We start from the raw sequence: 25,930 nt of genomic DNA, 5'->3' as shown, positions 1-25,930 counted from the left end.
TGTATATTAAAAGTATTTAATATCTTTTTTATTCCCATTGTTTGTGTGTGTATACAAATAATTGTTTATAATTAATAATAAATCATTAGACACGAAAAAAAAACGACAACATTATGATAAATTTCTTATTCTAAGTTACATGTATTCCAAGATATTGGATGTAGTAAAGCTTTACCTTCACCACCTACATAATTTACATTTTATTAAAGAACATTACGTATGGGTTATATTTAACATACAATATTTAGAACGCACGAATATATTACATAAATTGTTATACACACGAAGCGTGCTGTAATTAAACAACTAATTATGTAATGAGAGTTTTCCCTTTGAAGTTGAAAAGATAAAAGAGAGAGTTTAACAAAAAAGTAAAATATTAAATCTTTCCCTGGCTTCCGCGTTTTAGCTTCAATTAATTGATCAAAGTATCGTTCTTAAAAAGAGCTTTTTACTTGGCTCATTTAGTTTCATCTGGATAGAAAGATTCTAAAGTTCCACTTAGTAGTCATTCATCCTCCAGCAATATTGGAAATAACACTAGCCAGGAGAGAGGTTGAAATATTTGTGTTTCTGTGTCTATGTGTTAATAAATATATATGTATAGGTGTATTGCATAAACGTGAGGTTTAAACCTCGTAACACAGTAATATTATGAGGAGCATGTATTTGTATATGTTTTATATTTGCACAATATTTCAAAACATTTTACTCTAAACTTATAATTATTTTATTAAAAATTTATTTAGTAACAACAACAACAGCCTATAAATTTCTCACTGCTGGGCTAAGGCCTCCTCTACCTTTGAGGAGAAAATTTGAAACCTATTCCATCACGCTGTTCCAATGCTGTTTGGTGGAATACACATGTGGCAGAATTTCTATGAAATTAGACACATGCAGGTTTGATCGCGATGTATTCCTTCACCACCGAGAACGAGATGGATTATAACCACAAATTAAACACACAAATATTCAGAGGTGCTTGCCTGGCTTTGAAACCGCAATCATCGGTTAAGATGCACGCGTTTTAACCACTGGGCCATCTACTACGAAACTTATATATTATTATATAGGTAATTACTCTGTTTTAATAATAAAAAACTTGGACAACTTTTACGTGCCCTTAAAAGGGTATCTAACTGAATCCAACTGACAAACTGAACAAAGGCTTTGTTTATTAAAACGTCTACAGATGTTTTGTTTCGCCGGCTGTGTGATTTCAGTCGTGAAAAATTTCTATTATGTCCGAGTTTTAAGATGAAAAACGAATCGTTAGAATAATTAACCCACATTATCGAAATTGTAAAAAGAGAGGAATAATATGACTTGATTTTAAAATTTTGTAGCTTGATTGATTTGTAGTATTGCTGTGTTCCGGTTTGAAGGGTGGGTGCGCCAGTGTAACTACAGGCACAAGGGACATAACATCTTAGTTCCCAAGGTTGGTGGCACATTGAGGATGTAAGGAATAGTAAATATTTCTTACAGCGTCTATGGGTGATGGTGACCACATACCATCGACATACATACACATATACATCATAAAAAAAATTATTGTCTTATCCAATAGTTATGTCAGATGTTCGTAGTAGTTTTTTATTTATGTTTTGTAGGTATTCATGTAGCTTGATGCTACAATATGTTTAAGTCTAAAAATATAGGATGTTGTTTAATAAATTTTAAATTGAAAAAATATATATTCATACATTGATATTATTATGTTATCCAAAAAAGTTTGTATTCATGAAATGAAATGAATATTAATCGAAGGATAATTAAAAACTTTTTTGTAAATAATAAAATAAAACTCCTACAAAATAGTCCTGAAATATGATTAGTTAATCTGTTGTCGCTTTATTCCTAAGCGTTTATTTATTCTATAAAGCAGCTGTTTCGATCACAATTAATTAGTTAACGTTCATAAATTGCTTCTATATTTCGTTTTTCTATAAAAAAAGGCAAAGTAGATTTTCTAGAAGCAATTCTCTACATTCTCTACATTATAACTATACAGTGAACAGGGTATTTAAATATTTACTAAGGCCTTAACTATCAAAAAATTAAATTAAAAAATAGTTATTGTACAAATCATGACCGCGTGGAATGGTGGCATTTCGACAAATTCCGACAAAAAATGAACCAGCCCTCCTATCACCAGTGCGGGCAGTACGGCGAGGAAAAAATAAAATAATATGTATATAGCTAAATAAGATATTTATGTAAGAATGTTTTGATCAATGATTTCGATAAATTCATGCCAAGGTTTCGAGCGTATTTATTGCGTTTCTGTTATATACCGTTTCAGCGGACTGAATCAATATATATTTATTAAATACATTTGAAAAAAATACATACTACTCTACGCAGGAAGCGACAAAAGTAACCTTTGCATCATATACATTTTTTATATTACAAATAGCGAATGAAAACAATGTAGTGTGCGTTGACTGATGCTGCATTACATACATAGGTAATTAAAGTTAATGTTAACAATGTACCTACATCCATACTTACCATTTTTAAAAGTTGCCGGTCTGAATAAATGTCAGCAATTAAGTTAAACAAAGGCACAGGCACAAAGACAGCGGCGATTTAATAAAATAAAAAAGGTTGCATAGGTACTACAAATCCCTTAAAATAAAATATGAAATTATTGATTATTACAAAGAATCTTTTTATTGTGTTTATTAATTGTAGATATGTCTACTAAATAACGTTTTATTATATTATAAATACATCTTTTGTAACATTTATAACTAATTTTAATTTCACGTTTGCCTATATGATTTGTATGCTGATATGTAAAATCGAATGTAACCTTTAGCTATTGTGCTCTTTAGCTAATGGAAACATATTTAAAAAAAAATTAAAGATAAATTGAATTGTCTATGTTTATTTTTCACCTTTTTAAAAAATCGAACATGTTCCAAATTTATAACTCCCTTTGTAAGTAATATTTAAATATTCAACCAGGCTAAAAAAATCAACAACAGTAAGAATATCCTTCTTTAACCTTGGCTAAATTATTTAGATAAAATACCGCCGGAATCGAATTGCCCAATAAAAACCCGCCTTACGGTCCGATGCCAGCGCCATGTCCAACCGATTTTCTTCTAACAAATAAGTTACGAAAACTCGACTTATTAATTAGGAACAATCGGATATTACGAAATCTTGTTTGCAAAGGCACGATAAGTGCCTTGAATTAATTGTAAAGTAGTATTTTTTTGTCAGACAAGCCTTTATAGTCAAGAGATCTTTTGATCTTTTCGTTTTATGAACTTTAAATAGCCTTGTCTTTGTAACATTTTTAATTAAAATAAAAAATTATTGAAATGTTATGTATTGCACATAATAGTTTGACATATAAATTTGTAATAAGACGGTGTCTTAACGTACCTATATGTTGCTTGGAAATGGATTTAAGATGGGAGGCAATTTAGCAAGGGGTTCATCTGATGAAAGCGACTACTGCCTGATTTTTTCTAATTCATCTGTTGGTAAGAAGACTCAAGTCTTATCACAAATTAATTAAAATTTTATAAGACGCGTCAAAAATAATATTCAAATGCATTAATTCGCGTAATATACATATATCTCCCTAATCAAAGTAATTTCAAGGTACTATATTATTGCTATCCTTTTCTCCTGTAGAGAATAAAAAAGAAATGCAACTTGTCAGGTCGTGTACAAAACGTACGTGTGTCTAAATCGGCACTATTGATAAAAAAAACTCAATCTAAACAGTGTTAATGCTTTAATAACATATACAACCTTTTTTATAACTATTGTTTTTTTTAAGATTTTTTTACCGGAATGTACGCATAACAAATATTCAAAAATAGAATTTTGTATTATTAATAATAAATATCAACGTTTATTAATAAAAAAAATCACGATAAAAACATTTCGTGCGTCAAAATTCTTGAAGAGATAATAAGACGAAAAAGAAAATACGCCTTGAACTTAATCTCATTAACGTCAGTATTATTAGGGTTCTTGTTTATTCGGGGGAAAATATTAATGGTGTTCTTTTCATATCATTATTATCGGACGAAACGAAATTGCGTATTGAGGAATATCTCTTATGAGACAAATAGCCTCTCTGGGTAATGTCAAACAAGCTACAAATATAATAAAAAGGAATTTCGTTTTATGTTCTGATGATAAAATAGTTACTGAGACAATTGTTTCAAAATTTTGCAAAAAAATGTTAAGGCGTTAAATATGGAGTTTGTAGAAAAGCTATAAGTTTTGTGATATGTACAGTCAGAGTAAGAAAACATGCGTCTATTTTTAAATTCATTCCTGAATTTTTTCAGATTCGATAAATTTTGATCTTTCCTTACGTCGCTAATGTGTAACCTTGGGATTTAAGATGTTATGTCCCTTGTGTCTGTTACACAACAATATTAGGTATTTCTACTTGGCGGTATTATATTATAACAAGTGGGTAAGTAGACACATGAGCTCTAATCCTAATAATAGTGTGAAACAAAAACGGTATTAATTCAATGTATTTATAACCCAATGCTCTTCCTTATCACAATTACTAAATAGATTATCATAAGCATTTCTTGTTCCTAAATAAAATTTCAGTTTTAACCTTGACAAAGTTTTTAATAATAACAATGTTTGAAACATATTAGTTTACTTCGTATAAACCGAATTATAAAAAAAGTCGTTGATTTTGTAGCAAGATATATTACAGAAAGCTATATTTAGCATGGTTGGTTTTGAACGAAGATATATGCGATACTGTTTCTGTTAAATTATTTTTGCATTGTTATAATGAAATTAACAAACTAATAAATACAAATTTAATAGATATTGTAATATTAGGAATCACTAGGAACTGCTTGGAACAATAAAAAAAACGTCATTTAAACTCATTTGACATTGATTATTGCTGGCAGTTAAGCTTTTGTTTAATTGAATACATAGCCACATATTACAATACAGGATCGTATGATAGAGGCGAAAGGCTACACTCCAAACATACATTAAGATATGTTTGAAGAACCTGACAGTTAGTTAGTATTGTTTCGGTATGAATGAAACTTGGATATTTGTAGGATATATAAAGTTTTTTTTTAAACAGAAAGTTGTAGCAAAGACGTTGAATTGTAAGGAAATGTTAAAATATTATTTTTAAAAAAAGATTCATTCTCAAGGGTTCGTATAAAAACGAATAGCATTTTGCTTTGCACTTTTTTAGAAGTGACTTAATTTTATCCTTCCGCGTTCTCTGCTAAGAATTCTTTCATGAAGTATCCAATTTAGATTTTAATGAGGCAATTTAAAAAATAAGTACGTTCCTTTTTACCTCAATGAAAAGTTTTTCATTTCTGCAAGATTAGGCTTAAAATTTTAATGCAAGTTGTTGAGCGAAATGCTATTATTATATATTAATTAATGTATAATTAATAAAGTAAAAATAAAGAATAACAATCCAAATAAAAAAAGTTTAATTCATTATTTAAATCGTAATTTAAAAAATACATTTATATTATTGGTAAATAATGAAATTTGTAATCGGATATTAATAATATTTTTATATTTACACACACGTACATGAAGTTATATAAAAAATAATGGCAACACTGAAGAGTTTTGTTTTGGTTTACGTAGAAGTCTTTAAGTACTTTAATGCATTTTATGATAAAATAGATCGTAAAAATGAACGCAGCTCTAATTAAACCGTATAAGAAATAAACTTATAAATAAAGTTCACTTTTTAAAGTTAATTGTATCAACAAACTTTAAGTACTTAACATGCAAAACTGAAATTATTAATCTGTTTTGAAAACATTATTCTACTATTTATCCTTGACCTTGTAAGTTACATGCCAAATACTAATCGTTTTTATAGTTAATTTCAATAGGTTCTTTGTAAATAAAGAGGCATGTAGACTCATTTAATGTTTGTTCTGCGATAATGAAAAAAATTACAAATCTATTGAAATTTTTGAAATGAAATTGAAATTTGGACTTTGTATATTTTAGTTTAAATAAATATATGTCTTAATGTCTAGCTTATTCTTTTTTTAAATTAGATTATTATTGTATCTTCGCTTTTGTATTTTTTAATGTTTATTTTCAAGTGTTCTCCTAAAACACTTCGTGTTTTTTTTTTAAACTATTAAAATTAAGTCAAAAGCAGAAGATCTTCATTAACATTATCCATTTATAATAAAAATATTTATGTATGTAATTTATGTAGGAATGAATGTCTGTCACTCATTCACATATACTTGCGATTAGAGAAAGTTTGCTCATCAGAATGTAACATCTTAAAAACAATCAAAATGGCTAATTAATAACTGGACATGACTTCAACGCAATAAATCATTCCATACATTATATAGCTAACTGGCGTGACCATCGCGATACGAGTAACGTATCGTTTGACTTTCACATTTTTTTACTTGACCAGCGAAATCTTGAAAAAAAAAATACAAAAGACCCGATTTCATAAATTCGATTTTTAAATAAAATCAAACGCACCTCGATAGAAAAACGTAAGGCTCCAGATTTGAAAGGTATTCCAACACACAGGTTCACAAAACACGGCACTTTTCACTCGCGTTGCTTTTCGCGCCGATACGACTCTGGCCCGACACGCACTCCTCTCACAAACGCCCGGCAGAGACTGATGGAGTTCGCCCGAGTCCGGTTCGGCGCTAGGTTCGGAACAAGGCCATGCAAAACGTTGCTCCCATTTCCCCCCATTGGAAAGTGTTCGTATCCGTGATCGTCCGGACAGGTGTGGGAGAAAGCACCAAAAAATATATATCTGAGTCATTCGCGAGAGATGATTCTTTGTATCTGTCGTTAGAGGTTATCAGGGAAAGTGACCGGACCGGTTTTCGTGAACTGTTGTCGAAATTGAAATGTTGTATTCGAAAAAAATTATTGCACGCAACACGTTATCATTTCGTTAATAAATACGGAATAATTTACGAGTTTAATAATAAACCATATAATTAATTACTCTGAACAGCCGTTTCCATATATTTATATAATCATTTTATATTTAAATAAAATTAAAAATGCACTAGTTTTTCTCTACTAAACATTTTTCTCTCTATATTTCATATGACTTTATTTTTTTAATTAATTATCTATGAGCAGTGAAGAACTTTTGAAAATGGTAAATGAAATAAAATACTATCAAGAAGGTCTGAATACTCTGCAAGCGTCATGAATTTCATGTTATCTATTCAAATACAGAGACGGGATCTTTCTTAAGACTCACCAACCCTGAATATTAATTAAAAAATAATCTAATTTTTCTATCTGCTATATCTTAACTTTTCTCAGGTTTTTACAAAACTCATCTGAATTGGGTACATATTATTTTTACTAATACTATGAACGTATGAAGTTTTCCTTTGGAGGATTGTTTTCTCACGATCTTTCCCTATTCCGCCGAGGAAGAAATCTTTATAGTTATCTAAACTGACTATTAACGCACATTCAAAAAAACTTCTATAAAACTGTATTGCTGTAACCTATTTGGAAAATTGGCTTTATTTATAAGATATATTAGGGAGTGTGACTTCGTGTGAATTTTGCCTATTTGCCTTTTAGAATGGGCACTTTAATGTTGTCTTAAAATTTCGCGATTATTACACATTTAAATAAAACTAGTTATTACGGATTTTAATCGCGTATATTAATTATTTTGGACATCCCGACGTTTCGAGCACTTTACAGCGTCACGGGTAGAGTATTTAAATGGGCACTTTTTAATTACAGATTTATTTATTGTAATCGATACTCGCTCGAGCTAGAACCTGCAGGTAACATCAGGCCATCACGGCGTAATATTGAGGTACAATGCTATATTACCGAAGACACAAAGGAGGTCCATCGATGTTATCCTTGATCTATAGTTAGATAGAAAACTCATTGTTAAGACGTTCGCAACCCTTATATCACAGGAAATTCTTTTACCAAGAAAATACATCACAATTTTGAATCTTCTTTCGCTACAAAATCTCACGAAATTACTTGAGTTACATTTTGTTCAAAATTTATCATGATCATAATTCTCCGGAGATATGAAAGTATTATTATAAGGGCTTTACGTTGATGGAATCGTAATTAGTATAAAACTTTGGAGATTTATAATGGTTTAATTAATTTATAATAATGGGTGTTGTTGTTTTATAACAATTCTTTATTGTTCGGAAACAAATTAAATTATACGTCATTTATATATTTATACCTATATACTGTTATATTTTTCTTCGTCCCTCAATCACGTGAATACTGAACAAAATGAGACTGACAAATCAACCAATAATTTTTAATCATTCCATTGTTTTCTACAAAATGTAGAAAACATTTTCATACTTTTACAATTAAAATAAAAGATCATAATACGAGAAAATTATAAAACAAAAGGTCCTGTTTTGAAATCTGATGACCGGAAGATCAAAAGTCGAAGTAAGATTAAGATATCATGAATTAATGTTGACGTATCTGTATTTTTTTAAATATAATTAATGTGAAAGTCTGTCTGTCTGACGCTTTCTCACGACCGAACCGCAGAACCGAATTTGATGATATTTGGTATGAAGCAAACTTGAACTGCAAGAAAGGACATATGCTACTTTTTTTGCATAACTCACGAGAACCCTAAAACGCAGGCAAAGCCGCGTTCGACTACTGGTTAATAATAAGGAACGAAATCAAATATATGACATGACATATGATATATCTGTCATACAAAATGTTGGCAATGATTGTTGTAGACACATTCTAGCTTATATTGTAAATGGGAAAATGAGATAATTTGTTACGCTTTCACGTCTTAAGTACTCGACCGATCGCCATGAAGTTATGCGTACAATTTTTCAGGAGTACATTAAAGATATTCCGCCGAACAGAAGTACTTAGTATTGTTACGTTCCGGTTTGTTAGGTGAGCTTGTTAACCTAGAGAGGCATTACCTCTTAGTTCTTAAGGTTGGTGGTGCATTAGGAAATACTCCCAGCCACATGAAGACAGTAACTAGTCTAGGCCATATTAAATAACTAGTGACACGCCCCGGCTTCGCCCGGGTGCAATTATATAACATCACAGTAGAAACTTCTAAAATTTATAATTAATACATTAACTTGGTGATAGGGCTTTGTGCAAACCCGTCTGGGTAGGTATTACCCATTCATCAGTTATTCTACCGCCTATTCTACTCAGTATTGTTGTGTTCCGGCTTGAAGGGTGAGTGAGCCAGTGTAACTACAGGCACAAGGGACATGACATCTTAGTTCCCAAAGTTGGTGGCACATTGACGATGTAAGGAATAGTTATATTTCTTACAGCGTCGTTGTCTATGGGTGATGGTGACCACTTACCATTAGGTAGTCCATATGCTCGTCCGCCAAACTATATCATAAAAAAATATCAGTTCTTCTTTACTAAATTGTGAATGCATTATATAAAAAACGTTATTCTCGAATCACTCTATCTAATAATAAATAAAAATTTTAACAAAAAGAAAAACCGACTTCAAACAAAACACTATTTTAAAACAAATGAATATGCACGAAAAAGTAATAGAAATAATTGTGTATTCAACATGTTTTTTAGAGTCTTCCTAAGTTAAATGAAATGAAAAATATTAGACTACTTAAAAGTCGATTAACGATTATATAATGTAGTTATAGTTATTGGTATATTTGGAGCCAGTGTCAGCCACGGTGCCCTTGCCCCAACAATCAAAAGAAAGAAGCGATACGAGCCCCTTGATTGATCCAGTATATTATTGTGTAAAAGGTAATTTGTAAAAAACATATTTGTTAAAGTATTCTCGTATTGTTTTATGATATACTGTAGGGTTTTATTGGCTGACACCGACTCCAAATATAACAATAATTATAACTACATGATATAATCGTTAATCGACTTTTAAGTAGTCTAATATTTTTCATTTCATTTAACTTAGGAAGACTCTAAAAAATATGTTGAATACACAATTATTTCTATTACTTTTTCGTGCATATTCATTTGTTATAAAATAGTGTTTTGTTTGAAGTCGGTTTTTCTTTTTGTTAAAATTTTTATTTATTTTTTGATTTTAAGTGAAGCTGATGTTGACTAACTAATTTTTTTTAATATAGATATATTAAGCGTTCCATTTATATGAGTCAGAAACTACTTCGAGGACAATTTCAAAAGAAACTTGCGAATAAAGCAAAAATAGACTTTCGAAAATGCGGATTTAATACGTCACGCGGCGTAAACTACAAGGATCCTTCGAAAGAGCTGTAATCGAACTCAGCAAAAAATCTTTGAAAAAGACCAACTATATTTTGTACATCATATGACATCACATCACATACACAAAATTTGATTAAAGATAGTAAGAAATTCTGCCCCATATCGCACCCTAACTGCGAGCCGTATTGTTCCATTACTACATAGTATAAAACAAAGTCGCTTTCTCTGTCCCTATATCTTTAAATCTACGCAACGGATTTTGATACGGTTTTTTTTAAAAGATAGTGTGATTCAAGGGGAAGGTTTGTGTATATAATACATGAACAATATACTAAAGAAACACTGATAATTTTAGAAGTTTGCGATGTGATGTCGTAAATTAACAAATTCTGTAGTATATTTTGTATCAGTATTGCACCCGTGCGAAGCCGGGGTGGGTAGCTAGTTGATTATAATATTCGACAATGATAATTACATAAACATAACCACATTACGGAAGGTGACTCAAATATCCAAATAACCTATAAATAAAAGATTCGACTGAGTATCGCTAACGTGCTCCTCAGAATTGTTCCGTTCCCTTCCGTTCCGTTACTTTGTCATGGATCCTGTGCTCAGAACCTTACCAAACTTTCACCAAATTACCCTTGAAGTATATATTTTATAATAAAAAAAGAATTATCAAAATTGGTTAACGTGATTTTCAGTTATTCACCTATTTGTCGCGCATATACATAATGCAAATTTAAGACTTATGTCTTTTTCATATGGATACCATCATCGGAAAAAAATAAAAAAAAATGGGACCCTACGGGAAGCACTACCTTTCAAACAAAAAAAAATTATCAAAATCGGTCCACCCAGTGAAAAGTTATGAGGTAACAAAAATAAAAAAAAAATTAAAAAAAAAATACAGACGAATTGATAACCTCCTCCTTTTGGAAGTCGGTTGAAAAAACGCATCAAGCAATAGTTTTTTCAGATATAGGAACAGAGAAAGCGACTTTGTTTTATACTATTTAAATTAAATAATTAATTATTTAAATATGTGAAGATTTAAAACTAATGGAGTTAGTGATAAAAAGAATCATTCAGAAATCAGTTGTTCTGCGTGTTAATGGTACCTGCATTACAGCACCATCTTTGGCCTTGTTCTCGATCGATTCACAACAAATTAATAATTATAACGTAGAAAAGGAAAAATTTAAATAAATCTCTAATCATGGAATATTTATTGACGACCTCCGTGGTCGAGTGGTGTGTACACCGGTTTTCATGGGTACGCCACTCTGAGGTCCCGGGTTCGATTCCCGGCCGAGTTTATTTACATTAGTTTTCTATGTTGACCGATGGTACCACAAACACCCAGACCCAAGTCCGGGTGTTTGTGGTACCATCGTTACTTCTGATTTCCATAACACAAGTGTTTCAGCTACTTACATTGGGATCAGAGTAATGTATGTGATGTTGTCTCATATTTATTTATTTATTTATTTATAATGGTATTTTTGTTCTTTGTTACTCAATATGGAAAATGAGTCGTCGATTTCAAATTTTTATTAATTTTTTTTTATTGTTTACTGTCCTCTTTTCGAGGGAAACTTCACTATCAATACCTGGCTATATCGATTAATACATTGCAGACTGATAATATTTAAATGCGAGTTAACAAACCATATCAAATTGAGTTATCGACGTTATAAGTAATATGAATGTCGTTAAAAATTTGCATAATTAGCTATAGTTAGAGGAGATTTAAGTACGATTTGTTACAAGGAAAATAGGTTTATTAGGCAGACTATCCGGACTTTAAATTAAGAGTTAAAAAGTATAGACTAAAGTAACAGCCTGTAAATTTCCCACTGCTGGGCTAAGGCCTCCTCTCCCATTAAGGGGACTACATGAGCTAAATGCAAGTTTTAAAATGCCAAAAAGTATATAATCCAATGTAATAAACCAAATGAAAAAAATATATGTTAATCTTCAGGATAGATGCTAGTTATTAATTGTGTTGAAAACATGATGTAATTAATTTGGTACGATAGAAAAAAATCGCAAAGTTACCTCTAAAAAAGTCTTTTTTTGTTTTTTAACTACACTTATATACCTTCAATAATTTTGGTCTTTTGTCAGATTATTCTACAAACAATATACTAAAAATTTATTATCTTAATTATTTAGTAAAATCAATAGATTTTTTTTAAATCAGATTTTCTTATTTTCGACCAAAATGCGTAAGCATGTGTGCGTGAGCGCCTCGTACAGACACTGCCGGCCGAGGCCTGTTGCTATACAGACGTGTCGCTCTTTTCACCGCATCGTTGCGAATAAAATCTCGTAGATTTTATTATTGTGTAATTTTAATTGTAAATTAATTGTCGAATATTATTCTTTTATGTAAATAAATATATTAAGTTAAAATAGTCTAGATGTAGTTAGCCATTTATTTTTTTGTTAAGTTATTTTTTATAAAGTTTAATTTTGTAAACATGGGAAATAAAGTACAATCTGTGAAGAAAACTAAAAAACGTTCATATAAATTAAAAAACCGAACATATGAAAGATATATATATATATATTTTATAAATAGTGATTATTGGAAACATTTATTAAAAACAATGCAATTAGTTCGCATAGAATCAGATTTTTCGACATATTTCTTACAGTCACCATGGAGTATTTGGTCAATGCAAGCAAATCCAAGAACAATTTGCGGGATCGATCCCCGCACTCTGAACTAAAATTTTATTATTTTTAAAGGACTATATTTAAAAATATATATATATTTTATAATTATTAAAATTTAATTGCTAACAACTATGCATTTATTTTTTCAGAATTAAGAAAATCGAAAAAAAATAACACGGAAGCTATTTCTATTACGTTAGAGTTAAATTTTATCAACTTTGTTTATAATAGGAAATATAGTTATGTATGGATGAAATTTAACAATAAAAAAAAAATACAAATTAGCACATCACATGAATATTTAGTGGTGCTTGCCTGGGTTTGAACCCGCAATAAAATGCGCGCGTTCTACCCACTGGGCCATCTTGAAATATGTAATTGTTGTGAACCAAAGAACTAAAATATTTAGAAGTGTCATATACGTAATTCAATATTTTTTAAAGATTGGAAATAGTATCAATTGAATAGTACAAATTTTAGCTCGTAGCTTCAGTGAAAGTGGGTGAAATATTGATTGCAAGTATCCAAGACATTTTAATAACGAAGTACGACGAACGAATAATAAAAAAAAAAATATTTAAATAAAAATTTGAAACAAAATTTATTTGTTTTTTTGTTAAACCAAAAATAAATAAAAATATTTGAATTTAATTGAATCAGTTTTATTTTAAATATCAGTCAAAAACAATACAAATAATTCTAATATCCAAACTATTTTTATGAGATTTATGACTAAACCGGTCAATCACAGTGTGATTGACCGAGTTAACCAATAATTCTACTAAACCGACTTAACGATATTATTTTTATAGTAACTTTTTGATGCTGACTTTTTTAACTTAATTTTTTTTCTTTGTGTACCGATATTAGTAAAATAAACAAACTCTACGCTTTTTGTCAGTGTACAAATTACGAACAGTTCCAATTTTATTTAATAAATCGCTTAACAAACTTATAAAATTTAAAAATAGGTACGATTTAATATTTAGTATTACAACTAATTGAATTGATACAGTAAAAATTAAAGAAAAAAATGCTTAAATTAACTATTTTTTGTACATAAAATAATAATAATTTAAGTTTAATTAATTCAGTTTAATTTTATCATAATTTTTTAAATGACACAAAAAAATTAAAATAATTCTGTTGTCCTGTCTATTTTTATGAAATCTATGATTGATAGAATTGATAGAATTGACTTCGCTTCGCTTTCGCTCGGCGCGGCGCGCGGCGGTTCGGCGCCATCTATTGGAATATTCAGGCGTAACCTCGCCGCCTCGCTAAGCGTAGTGCGCGCGGGGACATGCCGTATTTGTCGTTAGTGTAAGTGTGTGCGCGTGATTCTCAAGGGCAATTAGCTCCTGTAGTCCCCTTAAGGAAAGTGTTTGGAACATATTCCACTACGCTGTTCCAATGCGTGGTAGAATGCACATGTAGCAGAATTTCGATGAAATTAGACACATGCAGGTTTCCTCACGATGTTTTCCTTCACCGCCGAGCACGAGATGAATTATAAACATAAATGAAGCAGATATAAATATATATATATACTAGTGGTTACATACTTATTATACATATATATAATAGTGGTGCTTGCCTTCTACCACTGGGCCATCTCTGCTCTACTGCTTTAAGATTTAAATTTTCCGCAAATCCTTTTTTATTATATACTTGAAATTAAGTCAACATTCTATTATCGTGGTAATGCTTTGACAAAGCCGGTATCTCTGACCCACTTATCACTGGAGCCTTTACGATATAATCTGTTGTCTGTTTTCGACGGATATATTGACGTAAACATTGTTTTATTCATAGTGGGAAAGAAGAAACAACTAATATACTACTAAGAAACCCTGTATTATTTTGAAAATACCCAAAGTACTTATACATTAAAATGGTATGCCTTATTATGTAAATAAATTTGAATATACCATTGCGTAAGGTCGTGGCAATCGATAACAATATAATTATTATAAGTACATAAAATTTACCAGCTGTTTAAAGTTATTGAGTAATAGTTTACCTTGGTTTTCTTTTTTATTAACGTAAGTGGAGGATAGATCAATGTCGTATGTATAATTATTGTGTATAATATACTAATATAATACAAATTAGGTATGAAATTTTAAATTATTATTAAAAAAAAAGAACGATGATGTCGCAAACAAATATTGGAAGTTAATTAATTTAGTTTTCATACGAAATTACATCATTCGCAAAATATTATATTTTACGAGTATTTGTGCAAACTTGAGGATAAAATCTAGTCTGAAATATGTTGGTAACATATGACGTTATATTATTAAAGTTGTACCTAATTTTTATTCAACCAAGTATTACTGGAATTTATGTTGCAAGTTTCGACTGAGAAATGACGTATGTACGTTTACTGTAATAGTTTGTAAATTATGACATCGGAGAAAGACCCAAGCAACACGGATGCGGATTTGACTCAGTGGGTCAATGTCAGTTTTGACGTTAGCAAGGCAATAATAAGAAATACTACTATTCTTGACTTTAAGGGGACTACAGGAGCTAATTGCCCTTGAGAATCAAGCGCACACACTTACACTAACGACAAAAACGGCATGTCTCCCCGCGCACTACGCTTAACGAGGCGGCGAGGTTACGCCTGAATATTCCAATAGATGGCGCCGAACCGCCGCGCGCCGCACCGAGCGAAAGCGAAGCGAAGTCAATTCTATCAATTCCATCAATCACAGATTTCATAAAAATAGACAGGACAAAAGAATTATTTTAATTTCTTTAGTGTCATTTAAAAAAATATGATAAAATTAAACTGCATTAATTAAACTTAAATTATTTTCATTTATATTTTATGTACAAAAAATTGTTAATTTAAACATTTTTTTCTTTCATTTTTACTGTATCTCAATTAGTTGTTATACTAAATATTAAATCGTACCTATTTTTAAATTTTATAAGTTTGTTAATCGATTTATTAAATAAAATTGGAACTGTTCGTAATCTGTACTCTGACAAAAAGCGTAGTGTTTGTTCGTTTTATTAATATCGGTTCACAAAGAAAAAAAATTAAGTTAAAAAAAAATCATCATCAAAAAGTTACTATAAAAATGAAGTCGTCAAGTCGGTTTAGTTGAATTATTCGTAAACTCGGTCAATCATAATGGGTTTAGTCATAAATCTCATAAAAATAGTTAGAATATTAGAATTATTTGTATTGTTTTTGATTGATATTTGAAATAAAACTGATTCAATTAAATTCAAATATTTTTATTCATTTTTGGTATAAAAAAAAACAAATAAATTTAGTTTTAACTTTTTTATTAAAAATCTTTTTTTTAATTATTCGTTCGTCGTCGTTCGTTATTAAAATATCATGGTTACTTGCAATCAAATTTTTCACCCACTTTCACTGAAGCTACGAGCTGAAATTTTTTATACTATTTCCAATCTATAAAAAATATTGAATTACGCATATGACACTTCTAAATATTTTAGTTCTTTGGTTCACAACAATTACATATTTCAAGATGGTCCAGTGGTTAGAACGCGGGCATCTTATAGCGGGTTCAAACCCAGGCAAGCACCATTAAATATTCCTGTGATGTGTTTATTTATTTTTTTTATTATTAAGGTTTAGCTTCCGTGTTATTTTTTTTTCAGTTTTCTTAATTCTGAAAAAATAAATACGTAGTTGTTAGTAATTAAATTTTAATAATTATCATAAATATTTTTAAATATAGTCATTTAAAAATAAATAATATTTTGATTCAGAGAGCAGGGGATCGAACCCGTACATTCTTCATCGATTTGCTTACATTGACCAAATACTCCATGGTGACTGTAGGAAATATGTCGAAAAATCTATTCTATGCGAACTGATTGCACTGTTTTCTAATAAATGTTTCCAATAATCATTATTTATAATATATATATATATTATGTTTACTAATAAAATACTCTTACCTTTTCATACCGTTCATATGTTCGGCTTTTTAATTTATATGAACGTTTTGTAGTTTTCTTCACAGATTGTAGGTACTTTATTTCCCATGTTTACAAAATTAAACTTTATAAAAAATAACTTAATAAACAAATAAATGGCATTTTGGTCGAAAATAAGAATATCTGATTTAAAAACAATCTATTGATTTTATTAAATAATTAAGATAACAATATTTTAGTATATTGTTTGCAGCAAAGATTTAAATCGTTAGATGCGCCCCTGCCATAGTATAACCGCTATAAAATGTGTTAATACTCAAATGAGTCAGCTCACTCATTCGCAATCAGTGTTCATTTATACGTAGTGACAGTCAGACGTCATCCATTGTAATTAATGCGCTAATTATAATCCAAAAAAAATCGCAAAATGCCGTCATGTGCCTTTCGAAAGTGCAATCACAACTCAAGAAATACTAATAAAGCCCAGGGTGTAACATTTCACTCGTAACTATTTATATTTATTTTAATATTGAATTTATTTTATTCCGATGTTCGACAAGACCACGAAATGAAAGAAATTGTGCGACAGAGAAAGTAGTATGGCATAATTTATGTAATTAACAGAGATGAAACTATTGTCTCAGTACCATACTATTAACTAATATAACCAGATACACGGAAGTACTACGGAAGCGGCTTGGAAAGGGATCATCTATAAATGGACATTAACAGCGGCAATCCTGTGGTAGCGTCGGCATTTTATGTTTTATAAATATTATATTACAAACAATGTTTTAAATTGCATCGTAATATATTTTGTAATATTAATCCGTCAAAATATATTTTTATTAAAAATGGTTCAGTTGTTCAATCAAGAGTAACTTATTTGGTGCTGGAATAAAATTTAAATAATTGACACACGAACGTTACCTACGAAATTTAGTCAAGTTTGTTCTGGCTAGAACAACCAGCAACTTGGAACCATAAAATACAATTAATAAAGTCTGTAATTAAATGCTACGCTGATGTACGCCTTCATCATATTCATAAAAATGTTAAGAGAACAAACAGTCAAAAAGTATGATAAATTGATTTTATTTCATGGAGAATAAATATTATGCAATAACAATAAAATTATAATACATTTTTTTATAGTACAATAAAATTATATATATTTTTTTGTTAAAATGAAAAGTGTTTCTTAATAACGTGTAAAAATTGCAAAAAATACATTTTTGTAATTTTTACAAATTATTTCCTTTAACAACCTAATTTCTTACATTTTACAATTTGATGAATTTGTTGACCGTACTTCGCACGCATTCGTGTGAGTGCGTAAGGCATCGTAAGCGACTTGTCAACACACGCATTGTAAAAATTTTTCCACAGTTTTTTTAAGCTGAGGGCGTATCTAACGATTTAAATCTTTGGTTTGCAGAATAATCTGACAAAAGACCAAAATTATTGAAGGTATATAAGTACAGTTAAAAAACAAAAAAAGACTTTTTTAGAGGTAACTTTGCGATTTTTTTCTATCGTACCAAATTAATTACATCATGTTTTCAAAACAAGAAATAATTAGCATGTATCCTGAAGATTAACATATATTTTTTTCATTTGGTTTATTGCATTGGATTATATACTTTTTGGCATTTTAAAACTTGCATTTAGCTCATGTAGTCCCCTTAAAATTCAATTGAGTTTACTTTTAGTGTCTCAACCGTACCGATGAATCTCAATCGTGTCTTCTCCATCCTAAGTGACATTGGCGAAATAATCTGTGCCCTGCCGGCACAACAAAAAGCCATTAAACTAAGAATTGAATTGAATTGAATAGATTCATTTTAAGATATTATATTTAGGATAGAAACTAAGGTGTCTCAGTGGTTAGAATTTGCTCATCAAGGTGAATGCGGACTTAAACCCAAGCAAAGCAAGTTTATAATTAATTATATCTGGTGCTCGGCGCGGAAGAAAAACATCGTGAGGAAACTTTTTGTGTCTTGTCTTTCGAAACTAGCTTTAAACCTCGTTCTCATCGAGAAAGGAGTCTTGGTCCAACAGTGGGACATTTACAGATTGCGACTATACTTTTCAAACTTTTATTACAGTTAATGTTATTAAAAAAATACCCAAAATTTGAAACCATTTTATCTCCTGTATATTAATACTAGCTGAAGAGGTTTTATCCGAGGAAATTTTATAATTCACAAACCTCCTGATAAGAAACTCCATCCAGTTTCGTAGCGGATATCTCCACTGGCCTGCCAAATTTGATTGATTTGATTTGAGGTGATTTAGTTTCTAAAATATTCGTGAATAATCAGTGAGTAGTATTTAGATTTTATATATGTATATGAATAGATTAAGTTTATATTAGTTGTTATCAACTTATCTTTTTGGAGATCTACGATTTTGTTAGATGAAGTTTTTGTGTGCTTTCTACTTTTGGCAAAGTTTGCTTCTGTACCGACAATTTACTCTTCTACGTCTAAAGCTTATCTGCGAAAATTTGCAATATTTTAATATATTTCTCAGTGGTTGGACGCGTGCATCTTAACCGATGATTACGAGTTCTAGCCCAGGCAAGCACAACAAAATTTGGATTTATAATTCATTTCGTATTCGACAATAAAGGAAAACATTGCGAGGAAACCTGCACGTGATAAATTGCATGAATTTCTGACTCATATGTATCTATCGACCCGCATTCAAGCAGCTTGGTGAGACACAAACCCTCTCCTCAAAGGGACGAGAGATACCTTACCTTACTTTTAAATGTAATATGCCCGTTTTAAACTGAAACTGAAATAATTATAAATAAACTGAAATATTAAAACGGCAATCAGGATGAAGTTGTAGTTTTTACGAGAATTGGTGAAATATAAAATAGCTACCCATCCAAAATAAATATTTTATTTAAAATAATTTTGAAAAACTCAATGTTTATTCTAGAAATATTAAACAAGTCAAAGTAAATAAATAATAATAATAAATAAATGTGGGACAACATCACATACATTACTCTGATCCCAAAGTAAGTAGCTAAAGCACCTGTGTTATGGAAAATCAGCAGTAACGACGGTATCACAAACACCAAGACCCAAGACAACCACTCGGCCGGGAATCGAACCCGGGACCTCGGAATGGCGTACCCATGAAAACCAGTGTACTCACCACTCAACCACTGAGGTCGTCAAAAGTTAAATTTATATTAAAAAAATGACTTAGAAAATGTATTGTGTGATTATTTTACCGTTGTACATATGTGTAATCAACAAGTCTTAATGTCTTTACGAAAATTCAGCTGAAACAGAGCTAACTAATCTTCGAAACTGTATCTAAATATTCGATTTAAGTAAAATAATTGAAATTTTAGCCCGATCGATTGGCTGGGACCACAAATTTGGGGTGGACTAGATACCGCTTGTCCATTATACAGCATGAAAACCGAGCGTGTAGTTTTTTTTCGATCTATAATGACGTCACTCGTGCTTTTACTGTCGGTGTTATTTGTTATTATTCATAATTTGTCTTTATTTAAAACATATATACAAATTTAACAAATATTGGTAGATATAGGACACAAGTGAAACGCGCTGTAGCTCATTACGCACTGACTTTATTGGCGCTCATCTGTGGTGACGCAGCACGCACCTATATATACTTATTTATCTACTATTTCCTCCCCCCTTATTTGACAATTATTTTTATCTAAAAATATTTTTTATAGTTTACTCTAGGAATATTTCTCAAAACCATCTTAGTTTGCGTCCTCGTCGAGGGAACTGATGCAAGTTTCACATCACTTCGGTGTTGATTTTCCTCCTCACTTCGATTACTGTTCCCCGGTTGAACCAGTTGGTTTTTAGACACATTCCTTGACAAAACAATTTGATTTTTGTGTTTTTTAACATTAATACCTTCACAAGTCTTTATTAAGTATAACACTTTACCCAACTGTTTGATAATAGTACCTTTACACCACACATATCTATTTTTATTTATAAAAGATTTAAACATCACTACATCGTCTGGTTTAAAATTAGTTCTTAATTTTCCGCCGTGATATTTAGTCTGCAAGCACTGTTTGTTTTGAACATGATTATTCAGACGAGGGGACGAAGGCGACGGATGAGGAATTAAAAGATCTAGTATTGACCTCAGTTGACGACCGAATACCAGTTTCGCGGGAGACACCCCCGTTGTACTATGCACAGAATTCCGATAGTCGAATAAATATTTTAATAACCTATTATTCATATCTTGCGCATTTTCACCTAGCAACAAAGCTGTTTTTATGCCCTTTTTCACTATTTTAACATAAGTCTCTGCTTGGCCGTTACTGGAGGGATGGTATGCCGGCGAGGTCAAGTGACATATTCCGTTTAATTTACAAAATGCATTAAACTCCTCAGATGTAAATGAAGTGCCGTTATCGCTCACGATTGTTTGAGGTACCCCGAACCTAGACATGAATTCACATAATTTACCAATAACCGATCCCGATGTTATATTGTTATTCATATTAAAACACTCAACCCACTTACTGTAAGCATCAACTATTACAAAAAACATTTTATTCTGAATTGGTCCAAGGAAATCTATATGAATTCTATTGAATGGTTGTGTCGGATACGGCCAGGGCGCCGGCGGAGCGCGGGGTGGCGATTGCCGCATACTAATGCATGTTGAACAATCTCCGATCATTTTTTCTATCGCTTCATCAATTCCCGGAAACCAAAATCTAGAACGGGCCTCCGCCTTAGTTTTTACTATACCTAAATGTGACTTGTGTAATTCTAATAATATGTGTTTACGTAAATTTTCTGGAATAACTACCTTATGCCCCCGCATTAAAATTCCATTTTCTAATGATAACTGCAACCTACATTTAAAATATGGTAATAAATTACAATCATAAACTTTCCGAGGCCAACCCTTAAAGACATAATCACTAACTTGAGTGAGTACCGGGTCATTTTTAGTCTCATGTTTTAACTGATCTAATGTCACCGGTAAACATCCTTCTAAAATAAAATTGACGTATGTAGCCGTCTCGTTCCATCCACGTACACTACCGGCGTCTTCGCGAGTTCCTCCCGGACTAATACTCGCAGCTCCGTCGGTCGACGCCGCTGCTGTCGCCGGCCGAATCCCGCGCGATAAGAAATCTGCACTATTGTTGGCGCTTTTGACATACTCAATGGTGTAGTTATATGCTGACAAAAATATTGCATACCTTTGCAACCTATTTGCAGACACCTCTGGAATACCCCTATGGGAACCGAAAATTGAAATAAGCGGCTTGTGGTCGGTTCTTAATATAAACGGCTCGGATCTAGCATATAAATATTGATGAAACCGGCGTACCCCAAAGATTATAGCCGTGGCTTCTTTTTGTATTTGAGAATACTTTTTTTCAGCTGAGTTTAGCGTTCGTGAAGCGAACGAAACTGGACGTTCTAAGCCGTCGGCTCCGACCTGCGATAACACCGCCCCTAGCCCGTAAGGTGAAGCGTCCACCGTTAATATGATTTTTGCGGTTGAATCAAAATGAGCTAATACGTTTTCTGAAGTTAAAAATGTTTTTACTTCCAAAAACGCCCTTTCGTGTTGCGGGGACCACGACCATTTAGCTCCTTTTTTTAATAAATCATACAGAGGGGCTAAGTGCGTGGATGCATTGGGTACAAAATTCCTATAATAATTAATTAAACCTAAAAACGACTGTAATTCTTTTAAATTTTTAGGGACTGCAGCTTCTAAAATTGCTTTAACTTTTTCTGACGATTTCCTTATCCCGTTTTTATCAATTATATATCCGAGATAATTTATTTCATTTTTGAAAAATTCACATTTCTCTTTTCTTAAAGTTAAGCCCGAATCTTTTAATCTATCGAAAACTAATTTTAACCTAGCCCAATGTTCCACCTTGTCTTTTCCTGTAATAAGGATATCATCCAAAAAGCAAAGTACGCCATCTATCCCCGATAAAATACTTTCCATGGCCCTCTGAAATATGGCGGGGGCCGAAGACAACCCGAACACAAGCCGTTTAAATTTAAATAACCCTTTGTGTGTGTTTATACAAGTGACATGTTTATCATCTAGCAATTCGAACTGATTATACGCTGAAGACATGTCTAATTTTGAAAATTGTTCCCCACCATGTAATCGTGTAAATAGTTCTTGTATAGTCGGTAAAGGATATTTCTCCACTAATAACTGTTTGTTTAACGTTTGTGAATAATCAGCGCATAGACGAACCGTACCGTTATGTTTTAACACCGGCACAATAGGTGACGCGTATTCCGAGAACTCGACGGGCTCGATGACCTTGATCTGCAATAAACGGCTTATTTCTTTATCTATTTTATCCCTTAACGCAAACGGAACCGGCCTGGCTTTCATAAAAACTGGTTTTGCATTTTCTTTCAAGTGCAATTTTATTTTATATTTATTAAAACAACCTAATTCGTCGGTAAAAATATCCGAGTATTTTTTTAAAAATGATTGCAATTCCGATTCCGGTACCGACGACACATGATAACAACCGTTAATTGGTGATAATTCTAAATTAAATTTTGAAATAAAATCGCGACCAAGCAATGGCGGCCCTCCATTTTGTATGACATAGAAATCTAATACGTTTGTTTTATTGTTGTATGTCACTGGTAACCTAGCTATACCTAAACTTTGAATTAAGCCTCCGTTATAACTGATAAGCTTTTTGTTGGTAGGAATTAAAGTAACACTGTTAAAATAAGAATAATAAGTTTTATCTGATATAGCGGTTACAGACGACCCACTATCAATTTGAAATTTTAATAAAATATTATTGATAGATATTGTTTCGGTCATAGGCCCCCCGTTATTACTGCGAATATTAAAAAACTCACCGTCGTCACCCTCGTTCACCTCATCTGAGTCTACGTAATTGACTTTTTTACACATTCGGTGCAGGTGACCCTTATTATTGCACTTCTTACACCGGTAATTTACAAAGCGACACTCACTAGATTTGTGATTCTTTCGACCACACACGGAACACTTATCACCGTCACTACGATTGGTGCGGCCCTTTGTCATTTTAAACAAAGGGTCAACGCTGACTCCTTCTGCTGTGCCTGCTGCCGTAGTCGCCATGCGTGCACACCGCACGCCCTCCGCCAGGTCAACCGCCTTTGCCATCGACAACTCCCCGATTTCCATTGCGAAGAGTTTTTCTTTTTCGGTACCCGGAAGCATCCCCATCACAAATTTGTCTAGCAAAGCTTCTTCTAAATTCTTGAAACTGCAATGGCTCGCTAGACCTCGTAACCGCGCCGCCCACTGCGCATGCGACTCCCCCGGTCGCTGCGACGCCGCGTAAAAGTGATGACGTTCTGCAAACCCGCAGCGCTTTGGAGTAAAATGTACATCCAAAACTCGTACAATTTCCACATAACTCACTGCGTCAAGAGTTTTTGGAAAAACGAGATTGCTGGCCAGTTGATAAGTGCTCTCGTCGAATGCGCTGAGCAATATGGCGCGCCTTTTAAGACCTCCTTTGTCCGATTCACCATCGATGTCATTTGCCACGAACCACTGCTGGAGTCGACTTTTATATGTGACCCAATCTTGATGCTGATGATTAAATGTAGTTATATTTCCAAAAAACGGCTTTGAATTGGAAAACATTTTAATCCGCCTCAATTCCTTTGTTCGTTTTTTATTTTTCGCTTTGTGGGTAGATGTTCCTCGTCGCCACTGGTAGATATAGGACACAAGTGAAACGCGCTGTAGCTCATTACGCACTGACTTTATTGGCGCTCATCTGTGGTGACGCAGCACGCACCTATATATACTTATTTATCTACTAAATATTTTATTACGTTTGCTTAAATTATACATTTTCTGATATCGATGTATAAAAAGTGTTTGAAAATTAAAATTTAAGAATTATGTATTTAGATTTCACAACCTTCTTTGTGGATGTAGTTTCACGTTCATCTGAATTTTATATTCAAAATGCTCCACGATGGTAAGCACAAAGGACAATTTTATATAAATAAATATATATTTAAATGCGTATCTTAATATTTACAACGAAGTTACGTAATATATTTTCTAATGCATTAATTTCATTGCATCATTCCAGTCATGTCATTAGAATTCCAAGAGATCATGCTTAGTATGTAAAAAGTGACCAGTTAATTGGACGAAATCTCAGATTCATCACAACAAAATCAAGTTGTTTTTTTACTGTAACTAGTAACAATAACAATATTTGATACATATTTTCATGCATTAAAATCAAACCAATTAAAAAGAATTTACCAATTAAAAAAAATAAAAAATACGAAAGCGGTTTAAAATTATGTTATTTGTCAGTCAAGTATACAATTGTATACTTGACTGACAAATAATGTTTTACCAACTTTGCAGCCAACTATTGGAATTTGGTGAGGAGATTCGGCGAGATATGTCGCGTCAACGCGACAGTCGTTGGCTTTTGATATATTCGCACGAGCACGAATACCTGTCTAGGCACTATCGGTAAATTGGCACATCAAAGGGTTTTATCGCGGCGAACTTCATTCTTGAAAACCATATGCGAAGGTTTGACGTTTACATCGATGACCAAACATGAAGTTTTTATCGATACTGCGAGACATGAAGTAGGTATAAGTAAGGTTTTAGTTTTATCACGTGGTTTTCTCATCATAAAAAACTGGTATTTGTTATCCATGGATACGGCCAATTAAATGATCTCATTATAGTTACTTAGTTACGCCTGATGTAGGTTCATCCTTAAGAAAACGACGAGCAATACGGTACGTATATATTGCAGCTTTTGGTTGGTAATTTGATGCATTTGATAGTTGTATTAATGAATAGATACTGTGTAGATGATACGTACTCCTCTTTTGGAGGTGGGCGATGTAAATTCCCACTGCTGGGCTAAAGGCCTCCTCTCCCTTAGAGGAGAAGGTTTGGAACATGTTCCACCACGCTGTTCCAATGCGGGTTGGTGGAATACACATGTGGCAGAATTTCTATAAAATTTGTCACATGCAGGTTTCCTCACGATGTT

The 25,930-nt window shown here is 32.0% G+C and overlaps 2 protein-coding genes across 3 annotated transcripts in view; both read right to left on the bottom strand.

The window, feature by feature from the left end:
- LOC124538273 (neurogenic locus notch homolog protein 1-like) overlaps positions 1–6,670 on the bottom strand; it is an 81,354-nt gene extending 74,684 nt beyond the window's left edge. For both annotated transcript variants that reach the window (XM_047115276.1, XM_047115277.1), the window contains exon 1: positions 6,511–6,670. The gene's annotated coding sequence lies outside the window, so the exon portion shown is untranslated. The remainder of the gene's footprint in view (positions 1–6,510) is intronic.
- Positions 6,671–20,453: 13,783 nt separating this feature from the next.
- LOC124538587 (uncharacterized protein K02A2.6-like) lies at positions 20,454–24,704 on the bottom strand. The gene has a single exon (XM_047115690.1). It carries the CDS (start codon positions 24,532–24,534, stop codon positions 20,566–20,568), a length of 3,969 nt encoding a protein of 1,322 aa, XP_046971646.1. The 5' UTR covers positions 24,535–24,704; the 3' UTR covers positions 20,454–20,565.
- Positions 24,705–25,930: the final 1,226 nt, after the last annotated feature.

This window comes from Vanessa cardui, chromosome 20 (assembly GCF_905220365.1).
Source record: "Vanessa cardui chromosome 20, ilVanCard2.1, whole genome shotgun sequence".
NCBI lineage: Eukaryota > Metazoa > Arthropoda > Insecta > Lepidoptera > Nymphalidae > Vanessa > Vanessa cardui.
Note: the sequence above shows the minus strand (reverse complement) of the source record. Positions and strands in the feature narration are given on the sequence as shown.

Bases quoted from the DNA above. Each gene is read 5' to 3' on its own strand.
- LOC124538587 (XM_047115690.1), bottom strand. From the start codon at position 24,534: ATGTTTTCCAATTCAAAGCCGTTTTTTGGAAATATAACTACATTTAAT.